This window comes from Notamacropus eugenii, chromosome 3, assembly GCF_028372415.1.
Source record: "Notamacropus eugenii isolate mMacEug1 chromosome 3, mMacEug1.pri_v2, whole genome shotgun sequence".
Taxonomy (NCBI): domain Eukaryota; kingdom Metazoa; phylum Chordata; class Mammalia; order Diprotodontia; family Macropodidae; genus Notamacropus; species Notamacropus eugenii.
This window is the reverse complement of record NC_092874.1, coordinates 99,243,111-99,267,900: the sequence shown is the minus strand read 5'-3', so window position 1 is coordinate 99,267,900 and position 24,790 is coordinate 99,243,111. Positions and strand designations below refer to the sequence as shown.

The following is a 24,790-nucleotide window of genomic DNA, read 5'->3' as shown; positions in this document are numbered from 1 at the left end:
TTCCAGTGATTCCTACATAGTCTTTTTACTGTTTTCTTTGGATTTGAGTTCTTTCTGTTGTTTTATTTTTTAAGAAAGTAATGGTACAAGCCAAAAATTAACCAAATAGCCTCTGTGGCACGGTGAAAAGAGTAATAAAGTAAAGGTTAAAGAAAAATATAGGTCTATGTTGTCCTGCTAACTGGCTGTGTTAGCAAGGAAAAATCATCTTCTCACTCTGGATCATCCTTCACCAATAAAATGAAGTAATTGCCCTAGATGCTCTTGAAGGTTTCTTCCAGCTCTAACATTCTATGGTTATGACTACTTGCCCACAGAAACATTTCAACAGCCTATCATATCCCTAGTAGATGGCCAATAGACCAATAAAAGGCTCCATTGTCCTGTGTTGTTTCATCAGCCAAGATAGGTAGACAAGTTTGGGGGTGAGGTGGGGGAATTGGGGTTCATTGGAAATGGCTCCCGTTCTCTCTTATTAGAGTATCTCTATTTCTGCATAAGGATAAGAGATAGTTCCTGGTGGTAAAACATCTACGAAGAGTGATCACTGAGTATTTTCTTTTATTGCTATGATAAATTATTAATATGTCCCTGGTATCATATCATCTATATAAGTAAGCAAGGAGGCAGCATAACACAATGTAAAAAACAAAAGAAAAGAAAAGAAGGCAAAAAACACCAGGCTTGGTTTCTAGAGAGACCTGATTTCAAATTCATCTTCTCATGCTTCCCAGCTGTGTAACAATAAGTCCTTAAGCCTTTCTAAACCTCTGTTCCAGGATGGAGAAGATACTTTGACTATAGCACTCCCCTCCCTACAGGATTGTTATAATGATCACATGAAATAATGTTTGTACAGTGTTTTGCAAGCATCCAATAAGTCTTCTAAAGTAGCACCTATTATTATAGCAGGCATTTAATCACTCTTTGTTGAAGTAGTCAAAGCAGAGATTGTTTTTTCCCCAAGTAAGATGGGTGGATCATCCTGTAATCCCAGTGGACTTCTGGAACATGTTTTATATTTTTATTACTCCCTCACTGACCCACATTGCAAATTTGGAGGTATATATGTGTCAGGTTTCCTAAGAGATCAGGTTCAAGTCTTCAGAGGTACAAAATGAAACATCCTGAGCCATAGAACATATACCCTTAATCAATGGAAAAACCCTTAGGAGACCTTCTCATCTGTGACTAAGAACCTGTAGTGTGTCACTACTCCATCTTGAGTGTTCATTCTTTCATATGTACTTAAGAACCAGCATTCATCCTGAATGAATAGTTCTCTCCCACTTTCCTCCCTTCTACCTACATCCTTAGATGTGCTAAACTTTTACCTGAATCTCAGAATATTCTTGAGTTCTTAAAGTTTAAAAGTACAGAATAGGGCAACTGGTAGCTAGAAAGTGTTCAGTGAGTAACAAATCTCCTATAGATTGTGTGTGTATATGTGTGTGTGTGTGTGTGTGTGTGTGTGTGGGTGTGTGTGGGTGTGGGTGTGTGTGTGTGTGTGTGTGTGTGTGTGTGTGTGTGTGTTTTCCCTTAAGGTCTTGGGGGAGTTCTAAGAAGAAGAGTCTTGTCCACAGACTGGCTGCTGAGCCTGGTACTAGTAGTGTGCTGCTGAGCTTTCATTTAACATCTTTTGCCAAAAGGTCCCATCCTCAGGTTATAAAAGAAGTATTGTTTTCTAACAAAACTTAATGCATTTCAAACTATCTGGGAATGATGCTCATTATGATCCAGTTGCTGTGAGAAGCAGCATTCCAGATTGTAAAGAGCAATGGACTTAGTACCTGCCTTCTTGGATTCAGACTTTAACTCAGTGATGGGCAAGTCAATCTCTGAACTTCAGAACAGTTGAAGGAACTATTTAAGTGTAGCCTGAAGTAGGGAGTTTGATGGTATTCGGATATCTGCATTGAAGTATTTGAAAGGCTATTGTGTGGAAGTGGAATTAGATTTAGTCTGGTTGGCCCCACAGGAAAGACTTAAAAATACTGGGTTGAAGTTGCAAGGGACATTACAAAGGGGCACGTTAAGGATGACTTTTAGATTTAGAGCTGAAAGGAGCCTTAGAGCCTATTTGTTGCAACCCTGTCTGCTCCATGTCATAGATGAGAAAAGTGAGTCTCATAGTGGTTAATTGAATTGTCAAGTGCCATACAGGTAGAGTAAGTGTCAGAGGTAGGTTTTGAAAAATCCTGATTCCAAGTCCACGACTATATCTATTAGTCCAACTTTCTATTGACTCTTATATGTTGGGAACTATTTCACTCATGACATTGCTAGTTTCCTTCCCATTAAGGAATTTTCTCACTGAGAGTACCTCACATTGAAGAAATAGTAAGTCTGGAGATAGATAGATAGATAGATAGATAGATAGATAGATAGATAGATAGATAGATAGATAGATAAAGAGGGAAAGAAATTTGTAGTGATTATACTTATCCAAAAGTGGAATGGGCTACCTTTGTGAGTTCCCTCTCTTTGGGAGTTGTCAGACAAAGAGTGGAAGATTCCTTTTTCAGTATGTTATAGCTGTTTTAGAGGGAATTCTTTTGGAAATATGGGTTGGATTAAATGGCCACTGAGGTCTTTTCCTATTCTGACTTTCTGTGATTCCATGAAAAATGAGAATAATCAAGATGACGCAGCCTAACTTGACAAACATTAAAAGCCGCAAAGCAATAGGAGTTCATTATTCAACACATCATTCAGAAAGATTCTGAGCCTACTGTTTCCCTAACTCTGCTTTCCATATCTTCTTGTAGATGGAAGCCCTTACACCTGGTGGGTTGGGAAAGCCAATGAGAAGCATTACTACTGGGGTGGTTCTGGACCTGGAATTCAGAAATGTGCGTGTGGAATTGAACGTAACTGTACCGATTCAAGATACTACTGTAACTGTGATGCTGACCATAAACAATGGTAAGTGCCTATTTTCACTTTCCTCAGTCAAGCATGCACTGTTAGCTATGTATGGAAACCCATTAGGTGAAATACCAAGTTTGAAAAGTGTTGAGAGTTCAGATTATCAAGAATTGGAGCTAACCGACTGTCAGATGTCAATAACATGTAGAAAAGTGTAAAGTCAGGAAGAGATCCACATGGGAAGGACAGGAGTTGAGAAATAGACTGGTATAGAATTGATATGTTAATATTTCACAAAGACAGAAAAATAGCAAGCCTTTAGTAGATAATGATTTCTGTGATAAACGAAAGAGATGTTCTTCATAACAAGAGAAGGGAACTGATGGTGAAGAGAGAACCTAGTTCTGTCCATGTAAGCTTGTCCATACCAAGTAGCTTCTTCTATTGAAGGCTGTCACATACTGAAATGTGGACTTTGAGCCTCTCTCCAAAAAGCCCTTCCCTGTTGTTACCTTCAGCTCTCTTCCATCCCTTCTTTTTCATCATTTCTTGTTATCTTTGATAGTGCTCTGATAGCAAGTCAGTCCAGGAAATGTTTGTCGTGGAAACCTTTCATCTCTTTCCCAGGTGACAGCATAGTCTTCTGGTCATTTGTCCAGCTCTGGAGCAAGTATCTGCCTGTGTCAGCAGGAGGAGAAGGCAAAAATTGACTGTCAGCATGGGAAGGACAGATCCCAGGAGTATCTATTTAGTAGTTCAGAGCTGGATATACCTCTTTTCTGAGTCATTATCATATAGATGTCTTTTATTCAGCATGTTGAAGTTGTGAGATGTTTCATTTGAATTATTTCATTTGATGATGATAATAAGTTGATAATTATATATTTCCTTAAAGCTTGCAAAGTACTTTATAGATATTCTCTCAATTCCCTTAGACCTATTCATTACTTTATATAGGTATATAAATATTCAGGGTATTATCCCCACTTTATAGATGAAGAAATGGAAACTCACAGAAGCTCAGATATATGACATATCCAAGTTAAGTGATAGAATTGAGACCCAGAGTCTCTAGATTTCTGTTTAGTTATACTTTTCTGATAGTGACCATAAAAAATGATTCATTATCTCCCAAGAACCACCTTGCTCATATTAAAGGCACTTTGCAACTAAGAATATCTAAGTAAGGCCACTTCAGAAAATATTTATGCTAAGGGACTTGGAAACAAATTTCGTTGTGATATATGGTTGTCTATTATTAAACAAAGAGTTGTCTCCCAAGTTTTGATCTGTTATATTTGCAGGCAGGGTAAAAAAATGTACACAACACATAGCAATATTGGCTATTAATAAATTACAAATTCAGAAACTTAAAGAGCATAAAAGGACAAATGGGGCGACAGACAAAAACAGTTTTGCAAACAAATTTAATTACTCCGAATAAAAACAGCAATTATAAAGATAAAAGTTAGGATAAAATTAGAAGCTTTATATCGAGCTTTATATCAACTTTCAAGATATGATGTGAGTTAATGTCAATCCACAAACATGACCTCTCTTAACTGCCTTGAAGTCATCACTGAGAATTATTCAATTAAAGGAGCTATGTGCTTTTGTTCTTCCTTGGGTGTTCCTTTCAAGGAAAGATCCAGAAAAGTATCTCTGAATAATGAATGGTAGAGCTGGACTCTAGATTTAGACATCTGTTTCAGTACCCTCGTTTTGCTTGAGATATATTTTATTAATACCTTTGTCTTTATATCACAGGTAGTTCTGAAAAACAAAACAAACCTTTCCCACCTCTTGATCAATAATCCCTCTCAAGGACAAAGAAAAACAATTCGGTGAAGGCATACAATGCAGTGAAGTTGACTGACAATTTATACAGTAACTTTCTAATAATCCCTCAGCCTCCTGCTATGGCAAAGTATGGTGTGGTTTTTATCAAGTCAGCTTCTTCTGAAGGATCTTTTTTTTTTTTATCATTTCTTTTGATTTTGCTTGTTTCACTCCTCATCAGTTCATACAAATCTTGCCACGTTTCTCTAAAACCATCATATTTTTCACTTCTACAATACAATGAAATTCTGTTACATTTACTCTGCCATAATTTTGTTTTAAAAAATCATGTCCTAGTTGATGGGCATCCACGTTGCTTCCAGTTCTTTGTTAACACCAAGAGTGCTACTATGTATATTTTGGTATATATGGTATTTTTATTTCTGTCTCACTTCTGTTAGATATGTGCTCAGTCGTCAGATATCTGGATCTAATGCTATGAAGAGTTTAGTCACTTTGTTTGCATAATTCCTGATTGATATCTAGACCAGCTGGACCAATTCACAGCTCTACTGAGTGTTTATTATATTAGTGTGCCTGTCAGATTACACCCCCCTGACATTCAATATTCCAAGTTTTTATTACCTTTTTCAAGTTGTTTGACATGAGTTGAAACCTCAGGGTGTTTTTTAATTGCCTTTCTTTTTAAAATTCATGTCTTATATCAGCACATCTAATGAAATTGCTTTGCTATTCTATAAATTTAAATAGAAATAACTTCAAAAATCTGATATACATAAATAGCAATTTCTGTAGTCCTACTATTAATTGATATTTCACAAGATAGGCATTCTTCAGAAGTGCTAAGCTCAAGTTTTCTAAACTTTTAAAAAGCTTTAATGACACCCTTACAGTTTTGTCATTACCCACCAACCTCCTTTTCATATTTCTTCCCAAGTAGAGGTCCTGTTTTATAATAAATACATATAGATAAGCAAAACAAATACAAACATTAGCCATACCCTGATAATTTGTTTATGGTTTTGTATCTCTCATCATCATCTCACCATCAAGAATTGCAAGATATGATTCATCACTCTTTCTAAATTACAATTTATCTATTCCTTAGTCAAAGTTCTGAAATCTTTTAGAATTATTTCCCTTATGTTTTTGTCCTCCTCATGTATATTTTCCATGTTCTGCTCATTCACTCTGCATCAGTTTATACACTGTTTTCCATAGTTCTCTTAATCTGTCATGGTACAATAAGACTCCATTGCACGAATACATCACAGTTTATTCAGACATTCCCCAAATAATAGACATTACTTCCCATTTCCTTGTCAAAACAAAATTTATGCTACAAATATTCTTGTATGTATGAGTCCTTTCCTTCCATCTCTGACTCCTTGGAAAATGAGTCTAATGGCAGGATTATTTGGCCAATAGGCAATTTTGGTTTAATGTCCTTTTAAGTATACTTCCAAGACGTTTTCCAATATGATTGAACCAATGCACAGTTCTGCTATCAGTACACCAGTGTGCCTGCTTTCTCACAATTCCTCCACTAATCCGATTTTCCTCTCTGGTCATTTTTATCAATTTGATAGGTATGATGCTTGCCATATTTGTGGAAGACATAGCCTTCCTTTATTCTTCATTTTTTTCATTATTTATCTGTTTATATGGAGGATATGTATTCATTTGCTATTTCCTGTGAATATATGGTCTAAAGCCAATTTCTGCAAGATTGCTACCTTCTTTCCTCAGCAATTTTTATCAATAGGGACTCCTTACTCCATATGTGAGTGTCTCTGAGCTTCTCAAATACTATATTATGTTCAATTGTTTTTTTACATCTTGTTTATCTTCTTTACCTAATTTATTCCACTGATCAACTTTTCTGTGTTTTAAGTAAGACTGAGTCACTTTAATGGTTACTTCTTTATAGGATAAGTTGAAATCTGTACTTCTAGATACTCTTTCATTCCTTCTTCTTTTCGTTATTTTCTTGGATATTTTAGACATTTTCTTCAGAGAAATTTCATTATTATTCTATCTAGTTCTATAAAATAATCCCTTTATGGTTTCTTTTAATACTGAATATGTGAATTAATTTTGGTTATATTACCATTTTTGTTCTATTGGCACAGCCTAAACATGAGTAATTAATAGATCTTTAATCATGTAAGTCTGTTTCTTTTTTTAAAAAATTGTTTTACAATTGGATTCGTAAACTCCTGAAGTAAATGTTGTAAAAATGCTGTATTTAAAAAAGTTTTCATTTCATACTTTTTCTTCCTTTACTTAGAAATATGTTAACTTCAATTCTCTTATTTTTAGTGATTTGGAACATATTTTCAAATGGTCATTGACTGTAATTTTTATTTGAAAAGCTCTTAACTTCTTTCTTTTGAACACATGTCTATTAGGCAGTGGCTTTTGGAGTTATATATTTGAATCATTTCCATATATACATACATATATATGCATATATATCAGACTTTTATAAATAACCTTTATTGAAAATATTTTTCCAACTCTATAGTTTCTCTTCTTAATATAGCTTAATTTTTGTGGTTGTTGTGCAAAAGCATTTTAATTATATCTTATTGAAATTTTCCATTTTATTTTATATGGTTACTTCTATCCTTTGTTTAATTATCTCCTTATTTTGTGTTAGGAAGCTGAAGCTTAAAAAGATAAAGTGTTTTGCCCATATTCACAATTATTGGCAGATCTAGGACTGACTTGTGTCTCAAGGTACCTAGGTGAAGATTCTTTCCATTAATGGTAATGAAAAATTACATTTATTTTCTGAGACTTGTGAATTTCATGTAAGAAAAGAAAATGAGTCATTTTTAATTTAAGGAAGTAAAAATATGGTGCAGACTGTACACTTCTTAGGAAACTTAAAACATCTTAAATTAGGCATAAATGTTAAACATTAAAACTCTTATTTTCAGTGCTAAAATTCATGAATGCGGAGCCAGGATAAATGAGATTATAGCTAAAAGCATGACTAGTTTTAACAATACAGCTTCAATGGCAGGCAAGCACTGTAACCATCTCAATAATTGCCTGATTATCTTATGCCACAAAAAGTTTTGTACAATTATTTCCTGTGATGGCATGTGATTTAACATTTATGATTTACTATTCATAGCAACAGTAAATATTCCCACCCACTGTGGCAGAACCCTAATTAACCAAGCACTGGTTTCAGATAAGTGCCCACTGCTGGGTAATTCTTTGTCTCTTGCAGACTGACTCAGTGAGCTAAATAATCACTTCTGAAATGAGCAATTTCAGGATAAAATTGTCAGAGGCTTTGGAAGCAGAATGAGAACTGTTTCTCGTTCTAATCAATGGATTCACCAAGCATTTATTATGTACCTACTATTTTCAAGAATTCATAGAACAATAAAATATAAGAAACTTGTACTTCTAAGGTACTATCCAGCTCTGAATCTATGATTTTGTCAGACATGGAAGGAGACTTGAAAATCACTCAGCCAACCCCCCTCATTTTAGAAAGGAAGAAAACAAGACAAAAGGAGGGGGTAAAGTAATTTACCCACAGTCAGAAAAGGTAATTTCAGCACTGTTCTTCTTGCCCTGACCTGTGTCAGGCTATTAAAGATACATAAATACCTGAGTGGAAAAGAATGGAATAGGAATCCATTAGTGAAATCTTTTGGACATAGTCACTATGTAATATTCACCTAAGTATCACATATGTTCATGTAGATGTTCTATAATATTTACCTGAAAATACATAGCTATTTGGCAGCCTGAATTTGATCTGGGCTTGACTTTCTCCTAAGATCCATATGCATATTTATTCTGACTGGACCCAAATTAGCAAACTTTCTCCAGAATGAAAAATAATTTAGCAAGAAATTATTTTAGTATTGTTAATTTAATCCCTGGCTCAGGTATTGAAACTTTGTGTTTACGTGGACTTGATCCAGTTTGGGGACTCCTTCCTTTTTTACCTCTGCCCCCAGCCAGTGTACTCTAGGAACTTCATAATTTGGCCTGTGTCTATAGTGGTATGCAAATTACCTGGGACAAAGTTCAATAAATTGATTGACAGACTGCAAACCTGATTCTTAAAATGCTTGACTTTTCCACATCAGTAGTCACGCAATATCTCTGGCACTTATTAAAATGTGCTCTTAAGAACCATGCCTTTTGCACATTTTCTTGCATTAACTTCCATCCTTTAAAAAATCACAGGATTAAAAACACAACAAAAGAAAACAATGAAATACACCTAAAGGAGGAGAAACAATCTCTATCCAGCTTCATCTGGCCAATGTTAGTTATTTGTGAATCTATCTAAAGCCAATCAGAGCATAGACGCATTGTCACTAAATAAAACAATATCAAAATTATTTTTGTTTCAAGTAATTTGCACACAGTTGTACATAACCCTAAGATAATTAAGACAATAACTGAACAGGTCCTGTTTCACCAAGACAGAAAAAGGAAAGGGAAACATTTATACCTAAGTTCATAAATAGACAAAACAACTCTCCTCTGATTTTAGGATATCCTTCATTGATATAACTGCATGTACACAGATTTTGTCGAGTATTCTCTTCTTTAAGCCATCTTTTTTCCCCCTTAAATTACTGTCATTCACTGTCTGGCTCCTTCATATTAATTGATGTACCCCCCCTTTGAATTTTACCTAGTAGGCTGTGTCAGCTTCCTCAAGTTTTGGAGAATAGAGAGTTCACTAATCTCACTTCCTCCCTCACCCATTCAAGTGAAACTTCTCTCTTAAACATAGCCAGTTACTTCTTATTAATTCTAGTGGCTTTGTTTTAGTCCTTATTCTGGAACTTTCTGCAGAACACTATGCCCTTTGACCAGCCTTCTTGCCTGGATACATTCTCCTCTTTGGCTTTCATGACACTGCTCTCAAGTGGTTCTCCTCCCTCTCTAAACACTCTTGATTTCCTTCTTTGGTACATTTACTCCTTCCCATCCCGTTAGAATGAATGACCCCAAAATTTTCTATACTAATTGTAAATCATAGATTTAGAATTGGAAAAGACCTTGAATACCATCTAGTCCAGCTACCTCACTTTGTAGCTGAGGAAACTGAGCCCCAGTAAAGTTAAATGACTTGCCCAATGTCATACAGACAATAAGTATGCAAACCAGGATTTGAGCCTAGGTCATTTGAATCCATATCACGTGCTTTTTCTACTCTGTTAGTTATTTCTTTTTAAATTTCGTTCTCTGTTCTTTTCTTTCTCTATACTCAGTTCTTTGGAGTGCTCACTCATTCCCATGAACTGAGTTATCACCTCTATCTATGCTGTTAACTCCCACATCTATCTCTCTACATTTTCCTGAACTTCATTTACATATCTCCAACTTTCCTGATGGTTAGCTAAGTGGTACAGTGGGTAGATTGCTGTATCTGGAGTCAAGAAGACTTATCTTCATGAGTTCAAATCCAGCCTTAGACACTTAATAGTTATGTGACACTGGGCAAATCACCTAACCCTGTTTACTTCAGTTTCCTTAGCTGTAAGCTAAGCTGGAGAAGAAAATGGGAAACCAAAACAGTGTCTCTACCAGGAAAGCCCCATAAGAGGTAATGAAGAGTCAGGCATGGCTAGAAAATGACTAAACAACTTTCTTGATGGACATTTCCATCTGTATGTCTTGCTGACACCTCTGACCTAAAATCATTGTCTTCCCTCCTAGACTTGACCTTCTGTTGATGTCACTCCCATTCATCCAGGCAGTATTCCTCTTTGTTAAATCCATTAAAATCCGTTAAATCCCTTAATTCCATTCTACCTTTGTAATATTTTTTTCAAATCTTGCATGTTGTAGATGGAACTCTGATTTAGACAAATGGGTTTTTGTGATCCTTCCAAAAATGAAACACTTTAACTAGTCTGTAACCATTGACACTACTCACACTTTTCTCATTGTATAGTCTGGGGCCTAGACGACTAGACTATCCAACCACACTCTTATAATATCCTCCTAGCTGGTCTCCTAGATTCCAGTGTCACTTCTTTCCCATTCATCCTTCAAGAAGCTGACAAAATTGTCTTCTCACTACACGCACATCTAGTTATACCATTCTACTGTTCACATACCTAAGGCTCCTCTTATGCTCCTAGGGTAAATATCAGACTGCTTATGCTGACATTTAAAGACATTCAGTGGCTAGCTACAACCTCATTTTCTAACCATATTTCACTTTATTTCTCTTCACATACTCTTATATTTCATCAAATTGTGCTATTGCTTTACTCTGAATCTAACATGCATGCCCTGCCTTGTCTCCATGCTTTGGAATTGACTATTCTTCATGCCTATAATTCAGTCTTTCCTAATCTCTACCTCTCACAATCCTCTTTTACTTCTTGGCTCAGTTCAACTGTCATCTCTTATGTGAAGCCTTCTCTGACCCCACTGTAAAAGAAAGCACCCCAACATAAACAGGGGGGGCTTACTGTCACAGGTACTGTGATCTGCTTTTCCAAAAGAAAAAGCAAGTTTTGAGGGGTCAACAATTACTTTACTCAAGCACATGTATCATTCACTTAGTTCAGGGGGAAAAGTCAGCACCTTGAACTTCACAGAAAATACAAAAAACTCAATATCAACAGACATGCTTTCAACTGTCTGACATAAGCAATACATACATAGTTACCAGAGAGGAAAGCAACAACATCTGAGTTTCAAAGACAGGAGGGCTCCTTAGTGGCTGCCCAGAGTCTTGTCTGGCCAAACAAATATTTTCAAAGAGTAAGCCCCAAAGTAAAAACTCATCTCAGAGTCTTTATATACTTTTTAGAGCCAGAGGGCATCACAACCTTTGAGAACCAGTGCCTCATTAACAAAAGGTATAGGACTTCCTACAAATCTTCCCAGGCCCATTAATGGGTGGAGAAGATCTTCTTTAATCACATTATTCAATCAGAGGCATTTGATTATACCGAAACAAAAAATGTATTATCAGTACATCCATTTGAAAATGTCCTTGATCATATTGTTTGCAACTCTGCATTTCCCCATAACATTTCTCACTGGATTTAATCTTGTTCTCTCAAGAAGACAATGTTGCATTCTGGAGCACAGAATCTTACTCTGGTTTTATAGCTAGAAGGGAACTTAGACATCAAAGAGTACAACCTCTTTTTTTTTTAATTTTTAAAAAAATATATGTTTATTTATTCTTAGTTTTCAACATGCATTTTCACAAGATTTTGAGTTCCTGATTATCTCCCCATCTCTCCCCTCCATCCACCCCATAATACCTTGCATTCTGATTATCCCTTCTCTTCAATCTGCTCTCCCTTCTATCACACCCCTCCCTTCCCTTATCCCCATCTTCTCTCTTGTCTTGTAGGGCAGGATAAATTTCTATACCTCATTTCCTGTATTCTTATTTCCCAGTTGCATGCAAAACAATTCTCGACATTCATTTCTAAAACTTTGAGTTCCAACTTCTCTCCCTTCCTCCCTCCCCACCCATCCTCACTGAGAAGACAAGTAATTCAATATAGGCTATGTATGTGTAGTTTTGCAAAAGACTTCCATAGTAGTCATGTTGTATAAGACTAACTATATTTGCCTCCATCTTATCCTGCCCCCCCCATTTATTCTATTCTCTCTTTTGACCTTGTCCCTCCCAAAAAGTGTTTACTTTTAATTACTCACTCCTCTAATTTGCCCTCCCTTCTATCATCCCCCCACCCTGCTTATCCCCTTCTCCCTTACTTTCCTGTAGTGTAAGATAGATTTTTATACCAAATTGAGTGTGCATGTTATTCCCCTCTTAAGCCAAATCAGATGAGAGTAAGATTTGCTTTTTCCCCTCTCACCTCCTCCCTTTTGTCCTCCATTGAAAAAGATTTTTCTTGCCTCTTTTGTGAGAGATAATTTGCCCCATTCCATTTCTCCCTTTCTCCTCCCAATAAATTCCTCTCTCACTCCTTAATTTTTTTTTTTAGATTTCATCCCTTCCTATTCAACTCACCCTGTGCTCTATGTGTATAATCCCTCCAACTACCCAAATACTGAGAAAAGTTTCAAGAGTTACAAATGTTATCTTTCCATGTAGGAATGTAAACAGTTCAACTTTAGTAAGTCCCTTAGAATTTCTCCTTCCTGTTTACCTTTTCATGCTTCTCTTGGTTCTTGTGTTTGAAAGTCAGATTTTCTATTCAGCTCTGCTCTTTTTATCAAGAATGCTTAAAAGTCCTCTATTTCATTGAATGACCATTTTTTTCCCCTGAAGTATTATACTCAGTTTTGCTTGGTAGGTGACTCTTTGTTTTAATCCTAGTACCTTTGACATCTGGAATATCCTATTCTAAGCCCTTCCATCCTTTAATGTAGAAGCTTCTAGATCTTGCATTATCTTGATTGTATTTCCATAATACTCAAATTGTTTCTTTCTAGTTGCTTGCAATATTTTCTCCTTGACCTGGGAACTCTGAAATTTGGCTACAATATTCCTAAGAGTTTTTCCTTTCAGATCTCTTTCAGGAGGTGATTGGTGGATTCTTTCAATATTTATTTTACCCTCTAGTTCTAGAATAGCAGGACAGTTTTCCTTGATAATTTCATGAAAGATGACCTCTAGACTCTTTTTTTTTGATCATGGTTTTCAGGTTGTCCCATAATTTTTAAATTGTCTCTCCTGGATCTACTTTCTAGGCCAGTTGTTTTTCCAGTGAGATATTTCACATTATCTTCTATTTCTTCATTCTTTTGGTTTTATTTTGTAGTTTCTTAGTTTCTCATAGAGTCATTAGCTTCCATCTGCTCCATTCTAATTTTTAAAGAACTATTTTCTTAGTGAGCTTTTGAACTTCCTTTTCCATTTGGTTAATTCTATTTTTTAAAGCATTCTTCTCCTCATTGGCTTTTTTGACCTCTTTTGCCACTTGATTCAGAGTATTTTTAAAGGTGTTATTTTCTTCAGCATTTTTTTGGGTCTCCTTTAGTAAGCTCTTGACTTGCTTTTCATGATTTTCTTGCATCACTCTCATTTCTCTTCCTAATTTTTCCTCCACCTCTCTTACTTGATTTTCAAAATCCTTTTTTGAGCTCTTCCATGGCCTGAGACCATTGCATATTTATTTTGAAGGTTGTGGATGCAGAAGCCTTGACTTTTATGTCTTCCTCTGATACTATACCTTGTTCTTCCTCATCTGAAATGATGGAAGAAAATACCTGTTCACCAAGAAAGTAGCCTTCTATAGTCTTATTTTTTTTCCCTTTTTTGGACATTTTCCCAGCCAGCTCCTTGACTTTTGAGTCCTTTGTCAAGAGAAGGGTATACTCTGGGGACCTGTAAGCTCTCAGTTCCTCCAGGGTGGCACAATCAAAGGACAGGAGTTTACTCCTCTCCTGGCTTGCAGTCTGGTCTAGGAGCGACCACAAGTACTCTTCTGCCCAGGATCTCCTAGTAGGATTCCCTGTCCAGAGCCTCTACCAGTTCCACCAGCCAGTGCTCCTCCTTACCCCAGGACAGTCACTCAATTCCCCCAGGGCATTTAAGCTGAGGGCTCCAAAAAATGTACACTGCCACTGCAGTGGCTACTGCTGGTGGGGCCAGACCTCATTTCCTTCTTACTCAGGTGAAAGAGCATTGTCATTGACCTTGGAAGCAGTCTTTGGCATTTGTGGATTGAGCAATATAGGAACTGCTGCTGTGGTGGTGCCCTGAAGACTGCTGTGGTCCTGTCCCTGGGTTGCATGTGTGGCCAAGGCTGAGGTGCACTCTGCTACACGCCCGATGTGATAGATCTTTCCTGTAGGCCTTCCACACTGCCTTGGGCTGAAATCTCTTTCACTCTGTTGTTTCGTGTCTTCTGCTGCTCTAAAATTTGTTTAGAGTCATTTTTTACAGGTGTTTTATGGGCTATAGGGGTTGGGGAGCTTCTACAGATCCATCCTTCTCCTCTGCCATCTTGGTTCTGCCCCCAGTCCAACCTCTTTACACATGAGAAAACTGTGGCCCAGAAACGTCAAGTGACTTACCCAGAGTAATACAGCTTCAAATGTAGTTATTTTATTCACTTCACTTCCAGTGCTCTACCCAATGTGACAGATTCCTCATATAAGTTTGTTGATGGCAAAGAGTATGTTGTTTTTCATTTTGATAGCTTCCAACATATAACGTAGTATTTTGTGTATGGAAGGCACTTAATATATCTTTGCTCATTGAAAAGTATCATTGTGGAAAGTATAATTTTTGGATTCAGACCAGAGACCCTAAGTACATTTTGCTTTTCTCTGACTCAGTTTCCTCATCTATAGAACAATGGAACTAGATAGATGGATAGAAGAGGTCCCTTCTAACTCTCTGTGTGTTCTATTAATTCTTTGAGTTACAATTGGAAATCTCTTGAGAAAGCTGAGAAATAGGCTAAACTCTCCTTCTGTGCCTCTGAAACACAGTTATTTCTTTGGTATTGACCATCATGACTAGAATATTTGCCAACCTTTGCATCTGCTTCCTGTCAAGGTATCCCTTGCCTTGCCTTCCCTTCACTTTTCAAGCATTTGAATGTCAAACAACCTCAACTTTCGGGAAAACTCCACTGTAGATGTGTACATGATGGTCTGTGTCACATCTTTTTGACCAAATATATTAATCTCTGGAGAAGAAAAGTAGTATTTGAAAGAAAATTATATTTGATAAAGTGTGTTAGTCTATATAGAAGAATCAACTCTCAGACCACTGTAATAAGTTACACCTGAGGTAGTTTTGTTAGGAGAGGCAACATAGTAATATTCATTTCTCGTTTGTTTTGATTGTTGCTTATATTTGTTGTAGTGGAAAGAACCTATTCTCACTCATTTTAGTGACCAAATTGAATTAAATTCACTTAATTTCAATAAATATCTATTAAATACTCACTATGTACAAGGTACAACATCAGCTAATGCCTTGAAATTTTATCTAAACAGAATATGACCAGCTCACTAAATTGAAAGTCTGTGATAGCTAAGCAATTTTAGATGTGTCAATTGTTTGCATTTTATATGATAACCAATGATTATTTATTACATTGCTATGTAAAACAGCTACCAAAATAATGGGTATGATATGTAAAACAACTACCAAAATGGTGGGTCTCCTTACACAAGAACCTTCAATGACTCATTTCCTATAGGCAAAAATGTACATTACTTAACTTGGTACTTAAAAATCCCTTCACAATATGACTCACCTCCCTTTTCAAGATGATTTCACATTTTTCCTTATATACATTCTCCTTTCAAGCTAAACAGAACTACTTGCTATTCTCCAAACTTGGCATTTCATCTCCCACTTACAGGCTTTGTTTGGCACAAACAATAGCATATACCTGGCATGAGCTTCATATTCTACTTAGGCAGCATGATGGCTGACTGCTCATAGGTGCTTAACATATTGGTGCCAGACTTGGTACACTCATTTTAATGGCTTTAGTGAAGTAGAGTATAGAACTCCAAAATTTAAGTAATCTACCCCCAGTAGCACAGATTACAGCAGAGTAATTGCAGTCATTTACATTTCTTTTTCTCCTTTCCATTTTGAATTTGTATCCTCATTGCTAAGTACAGTTGTTGTTGCTAAGTTGTATTTGACTATGTCTTTTTTGGCAAAGATATTGGAGTGATTTGCCACTTACTTCTCCAGTGTATTCTAGTTATACAGATGCAAAACTGAGGCAAAAAGAGTTTGAGTGACTTGTCCACTTGCTATTAAACATCTGAAACTCAATTTGATCATTTTGACTTCTTGACAGTTGGGTATATTGTGAATGTATTTTTAATGGAATTTATGTATTTTAAATGGAATGGGAAGATTTTTCCCATCCATTGGTAGACCTATGTGACCTTCTTAAGTCATATGGAAGCCTAAGTCACATGAGTTTGAGTCACATGAAGCCTGTGGTGGGAGGAACTTGCTGAACAGGTGGAGCAGGAAGAGGTGGAGCTGGAGTAGAGCCACAAGGAAGTTGGTCAGAGCTGGAAAGGACAGAGAAAGCAGGTAGCTATAGCAGCAGCTAGTGTGAGTGTGAGAGCTTGATTGTGATTTGTTTAAGGGAGAGCTGGTTTGTGGGAAGCCTAAGAGAGGGAAGGCTTGGGGATGGTGGTGCCCCCTCCATTGTTATTATTTATGGATTTCTTTGTTACTGTGATGGATTTGGTTTTCTGGTGTTGGGATTCAGCTTTCTGGTGTCTGAATAAATGTTTCAGTTCTGTCTTCCATGTGGAGAGTCTGTTGTATTTTGTGATTCGGAATTGTGCTGGCATATTCATTGTCACAGTTGGTGCTGTGAATGTTGCCTTACAATATATTAGGTGATGTGGTGGATAGACCATTGGGCATGGAATCAGGAGGACTCATCTTCATGAGGTCAGATCCAGTCTCCAAATACTTACTAGCTGTGTGACTCTGGGTGAGTCACTTAACCCTGTTTGCCTCAGTTTCTTTACCTGCAAAATGAGTTGGAGAAGAAAATTTCAAATGATTCCATTATCTCTACCAAGAATATCCCAAATGTTGTCATGGAGAGCTAGACACAACTGAAAAAGACTCAACAACAGCTTCCTGACTTCAGGCCCAGTGTTCTATCTAGTACACTACCTAGCTGCCCCCTGCGAAGCACTGTACCTTAAGAATAATAGGCAATATACATACATACATATGTACATACATACACGTACATATATACATATGTTTTTATGTGTGTGTGTGTGTATATATATATATATAAAGAGAGAGAAATGAATGAGTGGGTCAAATAATGGCCCTCTTTCATTAGGAAAAAAAAGTATCACGTGTGGTAGGAGTGAATAAAGAAGCTTTAGGTGGAGGCAAAGCGCTTTCTTTCTCAAGTAAGGGCTACTGTCATTTCCAGACTGTCACTGTTTATTGTTGGTACTGATGATGTTTTGTTATATTCTTTATTAAATATGTATTTTCAGAATAAAAGGAATAGAAAAAATGGGTAGAAAAATGCTATTCTCTTGTGTTTTCTGAAGGGAAAATACAGACAAAAGTATACATCTTTTAAAGGGTCATTTCAGTGCCAACTTTGTGGGCATAGTACAGAAAGTTTTTGTCCCCTTGTGGCTTATATCATAAAAGAAAAACAATTAGACACCAGAGAAGATGCTGTCAACAAAGTGCCAACACTATGTGACCATTAGCCCCTAAATAATATTGATGACAGGAAGAGAGAAGAATTCATCATATGTGAGAATGTCAAATGTTACCATTGCTCAGGAGGTTCCTGAAAAGGATAGACAGCACCACTAAAATGTTAAATAAAATTTTAAGCTTATTTTGAGATCTTGAACTAAAATAGTCACCATAGCCAGGAAGAGTATATAGAATAAATAATGGCTTTGGGGGCGGTGGGGAAGGGATGATTTTTTTTAGAGGTGCTATAAAAGAAAATCTTTGTGGAGTCTATAGAAATATAACTTTATTAAGGAAAGTTTCACCTTTGAAAACATGAACTCAGTGAACATCGCTTGGAAGGACAAAAATAAAATGAAAGAGAGTAACTTCAGGAAAATGCTAAATAGAAAAAAGTTGTCAACATGCCAATTTATGGTCACTTTATGGTCTTAATTTCCTCTCCAGGAATAACTACACATCACTGTCATGTGAAAACTGAATTTGAAAAACATATACACATATATGTATATATATACACATATACATGCATATATGTATATATTATAAAGGTTGTATCCTTTAATATAATATATTCCTTTGCTTTTAGACTTTGTTTTATTATGCACAATAAAAGATAAATATTATATTTTACTTTAAACATGTTTAGAGAATTCTCTGTAACATTAAAAAAACTCCATTACATCACCAAAATATGTCTTAAAATACTGAAAAAATAATCTGTCTGGATATGTCTATCTATGAGATCCTTGAATAGAAATATGAATTTATTAGACTCATTCAACTAGGTTTAAAGAAATGCCTATTATGAGATGACTAAGGAGAGAAAAGGGTCATGATGTGGACCTTGACATGAAGCAAAAGTGGAGAGTGCTTGGAAAACTGAGGAATGAATTTTTTTTGTGATATATTGCTGCTTATCTCTTAGATCCGCATCAGGATTAGTTAGAATATTGGTCATCTTGCAGATCAGATTTGTTCTTTATTATGGTCCTGCCACTGAGGAGATTGTTCTAAAACTTATTTCCCCCTCTTCATATTGATGTGGAATGAAGGCTGACTGATAGATTAGACTTGTTAGATAGATTTAAAAAATCAATCACACAAATGTCCCTAAGCCACATATACAAAAGTATTCACCTGCCCTTCAAATAACTGTGGTGTGGTAATATTATTGGCAATGTCTCCAGTATCTGAAAATATATAGAACCATAGCTCTGGGTACTACTGCAGTTATTGGTTGCCATGCTCCCTTATTTTTTAATTCACATGGCCTGAAGCCCCTATGTGTGTGGTATATTACTGGTAGTTTAAATCAAAATTCAAAATTCTTCAGAAAAATAATAAAGAAGAGAGACTTTTGCTCTTTTAAAATTGTAAAGCAAACACGGTGGTGAAGGATCTCATTCCCTGGAATTCATTACTTCGTTCTATCCTACAAATATTTATGGAATCTATATCATGTGCATTTTCTTTTCCTCCTATACCCTTAAATGTCAGAGCTACTTGGGCACTTAATGTTATTACCTCTGGATGAGAAGTTGAGCATTTCTGATATTTTCTTTCCAGAGCTATACCTATGGATTTCTTCACCTTGGGCAAAAACAGTTGATGGGGCGTGGGAAGTAGGGGGTATGCCCCTCCACTAGTGTTAGCACCGTAGCACAAAGGCCTGGTTCCCCTACACTAGTTATTGCTTTGCCTCCCAATTTTTTCTTCCTTTTACTTAGGAATCTGGAAGAATGATAAGTAATTTTAATAGTTATTTATTCACTTAATAATGAATGACATAAAAGGGACAGTAAGCATTAGGGAGTACTCTCCTATCACAACGGTTATGCTTGCAGCCTAGATGTTAGTAGTTTATAAATCAGGGTTTTTCATAACCCCACAGGAATGGTGTAATGTCTCTAGGTTTCTATGAGGACCTTTAGAGAAGACACCTGCCTATTTCCTTGTGACGATGTAGCTTCATTACAAAATAAAAGTTAATAACATTCAAATAAAGACTTTATTTTATCTTGTTTCGTTATTTTCCTGGTGCATATCTGGATTTAGGTTAGGTTGAGCTAATAATCTTGCTTTAGATATTTACTAGCAAGATGACACGAAGGAAGTGACTTATAATTGATAAGCCTCAGATTTTGAATTTTTTATCTACATAATGGGAATAATAATAGCCTCTGTCTCACAGGGTTGTTGTGAGGACCAAATGAGATAATGTATATAACATACGTTGGTAAACCTCAAAGTGCTATATAAATATGGACTTTCAAGTGACTGTACAGCAGGTATCATTTACTCTCATGACATGACCTATCTACCTTTTTTTTCCAGTCAGATGTCTATCCAATGTTATCTTTTGTCCTGCTTCTCATCAGTCAAATGATTGATCAACAAATGTCTCCTCTATTCAAATATAATTCAAATTCAAATATATTATCCTATTCAAATATAATCTCCTTGCCAGTTGAGATTATTTCTTTTCTGGTACATATGTACAAGATCATATGCTAGTCCCTGGGGACATTAGTACTGAGAAAAAAATTATCCCATTTGACAAGGAGATTGTTTGAATAAAGAAAAGGTTTGTGCATAAGGTGGTACTTGAGCTGAAAGAAGGAGAAACACTATGAGATGGAGGTAAAGAGAGAGGGTGATCAGTGCATGATACAGAAATGAGAGAGTTGTGTGTGAGTAATGGAGAGAAAGCCAGTGTTGACAGATCACAGAGTGTGGAATGAAGGATATTTTCCAAGAAGGCTAAGCAGATGATGTGATAAAAGTTTGTTAAAAGCTTGAAAAAATAAAGAGAAGAATTTAGATTTTATTCTAGAAGCAATTGGAAGCCACTGGAGTTGTTGACTGGAAGAGTCATATAGACTTATGCTAAAGGAAAATTATGTTAGCAACAATGTATGGGATTCGCTGGCATAGTGAGAGATTTGAGAAAGGGAGACCATTAGGAGCCTTTGACATAACTTAGGTAAGAGATGATAAGCAAGAGATGCTTGAAAGGTACAAGTGACAAGATTTAGCAACTCATTTGATGGGATGAAGAAGAGTGAGGAAGCCAGAAAAAATGACAAAATTACAAACTTAGGAAACTGGATGAATGATCATGCCTTTGATTAGAAATAAAAAAGTTGGGAAGAAGAAGTGATTGTTATTGTTCATGTGTTATCAAAAAGGACCAATGATATAGCAATGTTGGGGTAAAATATTAAATGATGGGTGATGTCTTGACTCCATCCTATTTATGTATACTTTATTTAAATTTTATTATTTAAATTTTTGCAACAATATTCATTAGGGAAATCGTTGTATAATTTTCTTTTTCTCTTTGGCTCTTGTCAGTTTAGGTATCAGCACCATATCTGTGTCATAAAAGGAATTTGAAAAAACTGCTTCACCTATTTTTCCAAATAGTTTATATATATTGAAATTAATTCTTCTTTAAATGTTTGGTAGAATTCATTTGTAAATCCATCTGGCCCTGGAAAGTTTTTCTTAGAGAGTTCACTCATGGCTTGTTCAACAATTTTTTTTTCTAAAATGAGGTTATTTAAGTACTTTAATTCCTCTTTTGTTAGTCTGGGAAATTTATGTTTTTGTAAATATTTATCCATTTCATTTAGATTGTCAAATTTATTGGCATATGATTGGAAAAAATAGCTCCTAATTATTGCTTTAATTTCCTCTTCAGTGGTGATGAATTCACCCTTTCCATGTTTGATACTGGTAATTAGGTTTTCTTCTTTTTTTTAATCAAATTTACCAAAGATTTATCTATTTTATTATATTTTTCATAAAACCAGATCTTACTTTTATTTATTATTGCAACAGTTTCTCTCCTGTGAGTTTGAGAATTTCTAATTTGGTATTTAATCAGAGATTTTTTTTCTTTTTCTAGCTTTTTAAATTACATGACCAATTCATTGACCTTCTCTTTCTCTCTTTTATTCATGGAAGCATTTAGAGATATAAAATTTCCCCGAAGTACCGCTTTGGTGGCAACCCATAAATTCTGATGTGTTGTCTCATTATTATCATTCTCTAGGATGAAGCTATTGACTTTCTGTAATTTGGTTTTTGACTTCATCATTCTTTAGAAGTATATTGTTTTGTTTCCATTAATGTTTAATCTATCTTTTCATGGCCCTTTATTATGTGTAATTTTTATTGCATCATGATTGGAAAAGTATGCTTTTGATATTTTTACCTTTCTGAATTTGAATATCAGGTTTTTATGCCCTAATACATTGTCACTTTTTGTTTAGGTGCCATGTATCACTGAGAAAAAAGGTTTTCCTTTCTATCCCCATTCAATTTTCTCCAGAGTTCTATTATATTTAACATTTTAAAAATTCTTTTCGCCTCCTTAACTTCTTTTTTGTTTATTTTGTGGTTAGATTTATCTAGTTCTGAGAGAAGTTGAGATTCCCCCATTAGTATAGTTTTGCTGTCTATTTCTTCCTGTAATTCATGTAACTTCTTCTCTAAGAATCTGGATGCTATACAATTTGGTGCATATAAGTTTAGTGTTGATATTACTTCATTATCTGGGTACCTCTTAGTAAAATATAGTTTCCTTCTTGTCTCTTTTAATTAGATCTATTTTTATTTTTGTTTTGTCTGAGGTCAGGATTGCTACCCTTACTTTTTTCTTTTTTTTTTTTTTTTACTTCAGCTGAAGTGTAATATATTCCACTCCAGCCTTTTACCTTTACTCCACATGTGTCGCTATACTTCAAATGCGTTTCTTGTAAACAACATATTGGAGGATTCTTGTTTTAATCTGCTCTGTTATCTACTTCTCTTTTGTGGGTGAGTTCATCCCTTTCATGTTTACAGTTATGGTTCCTAACTGTATTTCCTTCCATCCTATATTTCCCCTGTTCATACTTTTCTCTCTCTCTCTTTTCACCCTATCCCTCCTTAGCAGTGTTTTGCTTCTTTGCCCTTCCCCTCCTGCTTCCCTATAGGGTAAAATAAATTTCTTTACCAACGGATTGTATATGTTGTTCCCTCTTTGAGCAAAACCTGATGAGAGTAAGGTTCAAACAATGTTCACCCCTTTTCCTTTCCCTCTACTGTAATAGGTCTTTCATGCCTCTTCATGTGACATAATTTAGCCCCTTCTGCCTCCCATTTTCTCTCCTCCCAGTGCAATCTCCCTTTTGCCCCTTAATTGATCTTTTTTATCCCATCAAAGTCAAGTTATGCTCACACCCTCTGTCCAAGTGTACTCCTAACTGTTCTAATAGAGATACAGTTCTTAAAAGTTACAAATATCATTTACCCATGTAGGGATGTGAACATTTTTATTTTTTCCTTTTTATCTTTTTATGCTTCTCTTGAGTCTTGTATTTGAAGATCACATTTTCTGTTCAGCTCTGTTCTTTTCACCAGGAAAGCTTGAAAGTCCCCTATTTCAATGAATGTCCATCTTTTCCTCTGAAAGATTATGATCAGTTTTTTGGATAGCTGATTCTTAGTTGTAATCCAAGCTCCTGTGCCTTCCAGAATACCACCTTCTAAGCCACTGGATCCTTTAACGTAGAAGGTGCTAAGTCCTATGTAATCCTGACTGTGGCTTCTTGATGTTTGAATTCTTTCTTTCTGGTGGCTTGTAGTATTTTCTCCTCAACCAGAGAGATTAAGTCAGATCACATGGCTAATAGGTGACAAAGCTGGCATTCAAACCCAGTTTCTTGGTCTCTAAATCCAGGGTTTTTAATTTGGGCCACGTTGTCTCATAATCATATAAATAATGTATTGTTAGAAGGATGTTCCTAGTGAACTCATAGTGGATCCAGATATACACTCTATCCTAAATTATTTTATCCTTTTAACAGAGTGTGACATCAAGTTTACTCATTTATAAGGTACCTTATAAACCTTATACAAGAACTTTGTTCTGATATTTGACTAAAATATTCCTTGAAGATTTTATTTTGGCATCTCTTTCAGGAGCTGACTGGTGGATTTTTTTGTCAACTATTTTACTCTCTAGTTCTAAGATATCAGGGCAGTTTTACCAGACGATTTCTTGAAAGATATTGTCAAGTCTCTAAATTATGTCTTTCAGATAGTCCAATAATTCTTTTTTTTTTTAATTTAACTTTTAACATTCATTTTCACAAAATTTTGGGTTACAAATTTTCTCCCCTTTTATCCCCTCCCCCCCCCCCAAACACCAAGCATTCTAATTGCCCCTGTGACCAATCTACTCTCTCTTCTATCATCCCTCTCTGCCCTTGTCTCCGTCTTCTCTTTTGTCCTGTAGGGCCAGATAGCTTTCTATACCCCTTTACCTGTATTTCTTATTTCCTAGTGGTAAGAACATTACAGCTGATCCTAACACTTTGAGTTCCAACTTCTTTACCTCCCTCCCTCTCCACCCCTTCCCTTTGGAAGGCAAGCAATTCAATATAGGCCAAATCTGTGTAGTTTTGCAAATGACTTCCATAATAGTTGTGCTGTATAGGACTAACTATATTTCCCTCCAACCTATCCTGTCCCCCATTACTTCTATTCTCTTTTGATCCTATCCCTCCCCATGAGTGTCGACCTCGAATTGCACTCTCCTCTTCATGCCCTCCCTTCTATCATCCCCCCCACCCTGCTTGTCCCCTTGTCCCCCACTTTTCTGTATTGTGAGATAGGTTTTCCTACCAAAATGAGTATGCATTTTATTCTTTCCTTTAGTGGAATGTGATGAGAGTAGACTTCATGTTTTTCTCTCACCTCCCCTCTTTATCCCTCCACTAATGAGTTTTTTGCTTGCCTCTTTTATGAGAGATAATTTGCCCCATTCAATTTCTCCCTTTCTCCTCCCAATATATTTCTCTCTCACTGCTTGATTTCATTTTTTTTTTAAGATATGATCCCATCCTCTTCAATTCACTCTGTGCACTCTGCCTCTATGTATGTGTGCGTGTGTGC

The 24,790-nt window shown here is 35.9% G+C and overlaps 1 protein-coding gene across 1 annotated transcript in view; it reads left to right on the top strand.

The window, feature by feature from the left end:
* The window catches only part of CNTNAP2 (contactin associated protein 2), a 2,725,119-nt gene that overhangs the window by 2,140,607 nt on the left and 559,722 nt on the right, over nt 1–24,790 (top strand). The window contains exon 14 of the mRNA XM_072652434.1: nt 2,769–2,925. Coding sequence (XP_072508535.1) covers nt 2,769–2,925 — 157 coding nt within the window. The remainder of the gene's footprint in view (nt 1–2,768; nt 2,926–24,790) is intronic.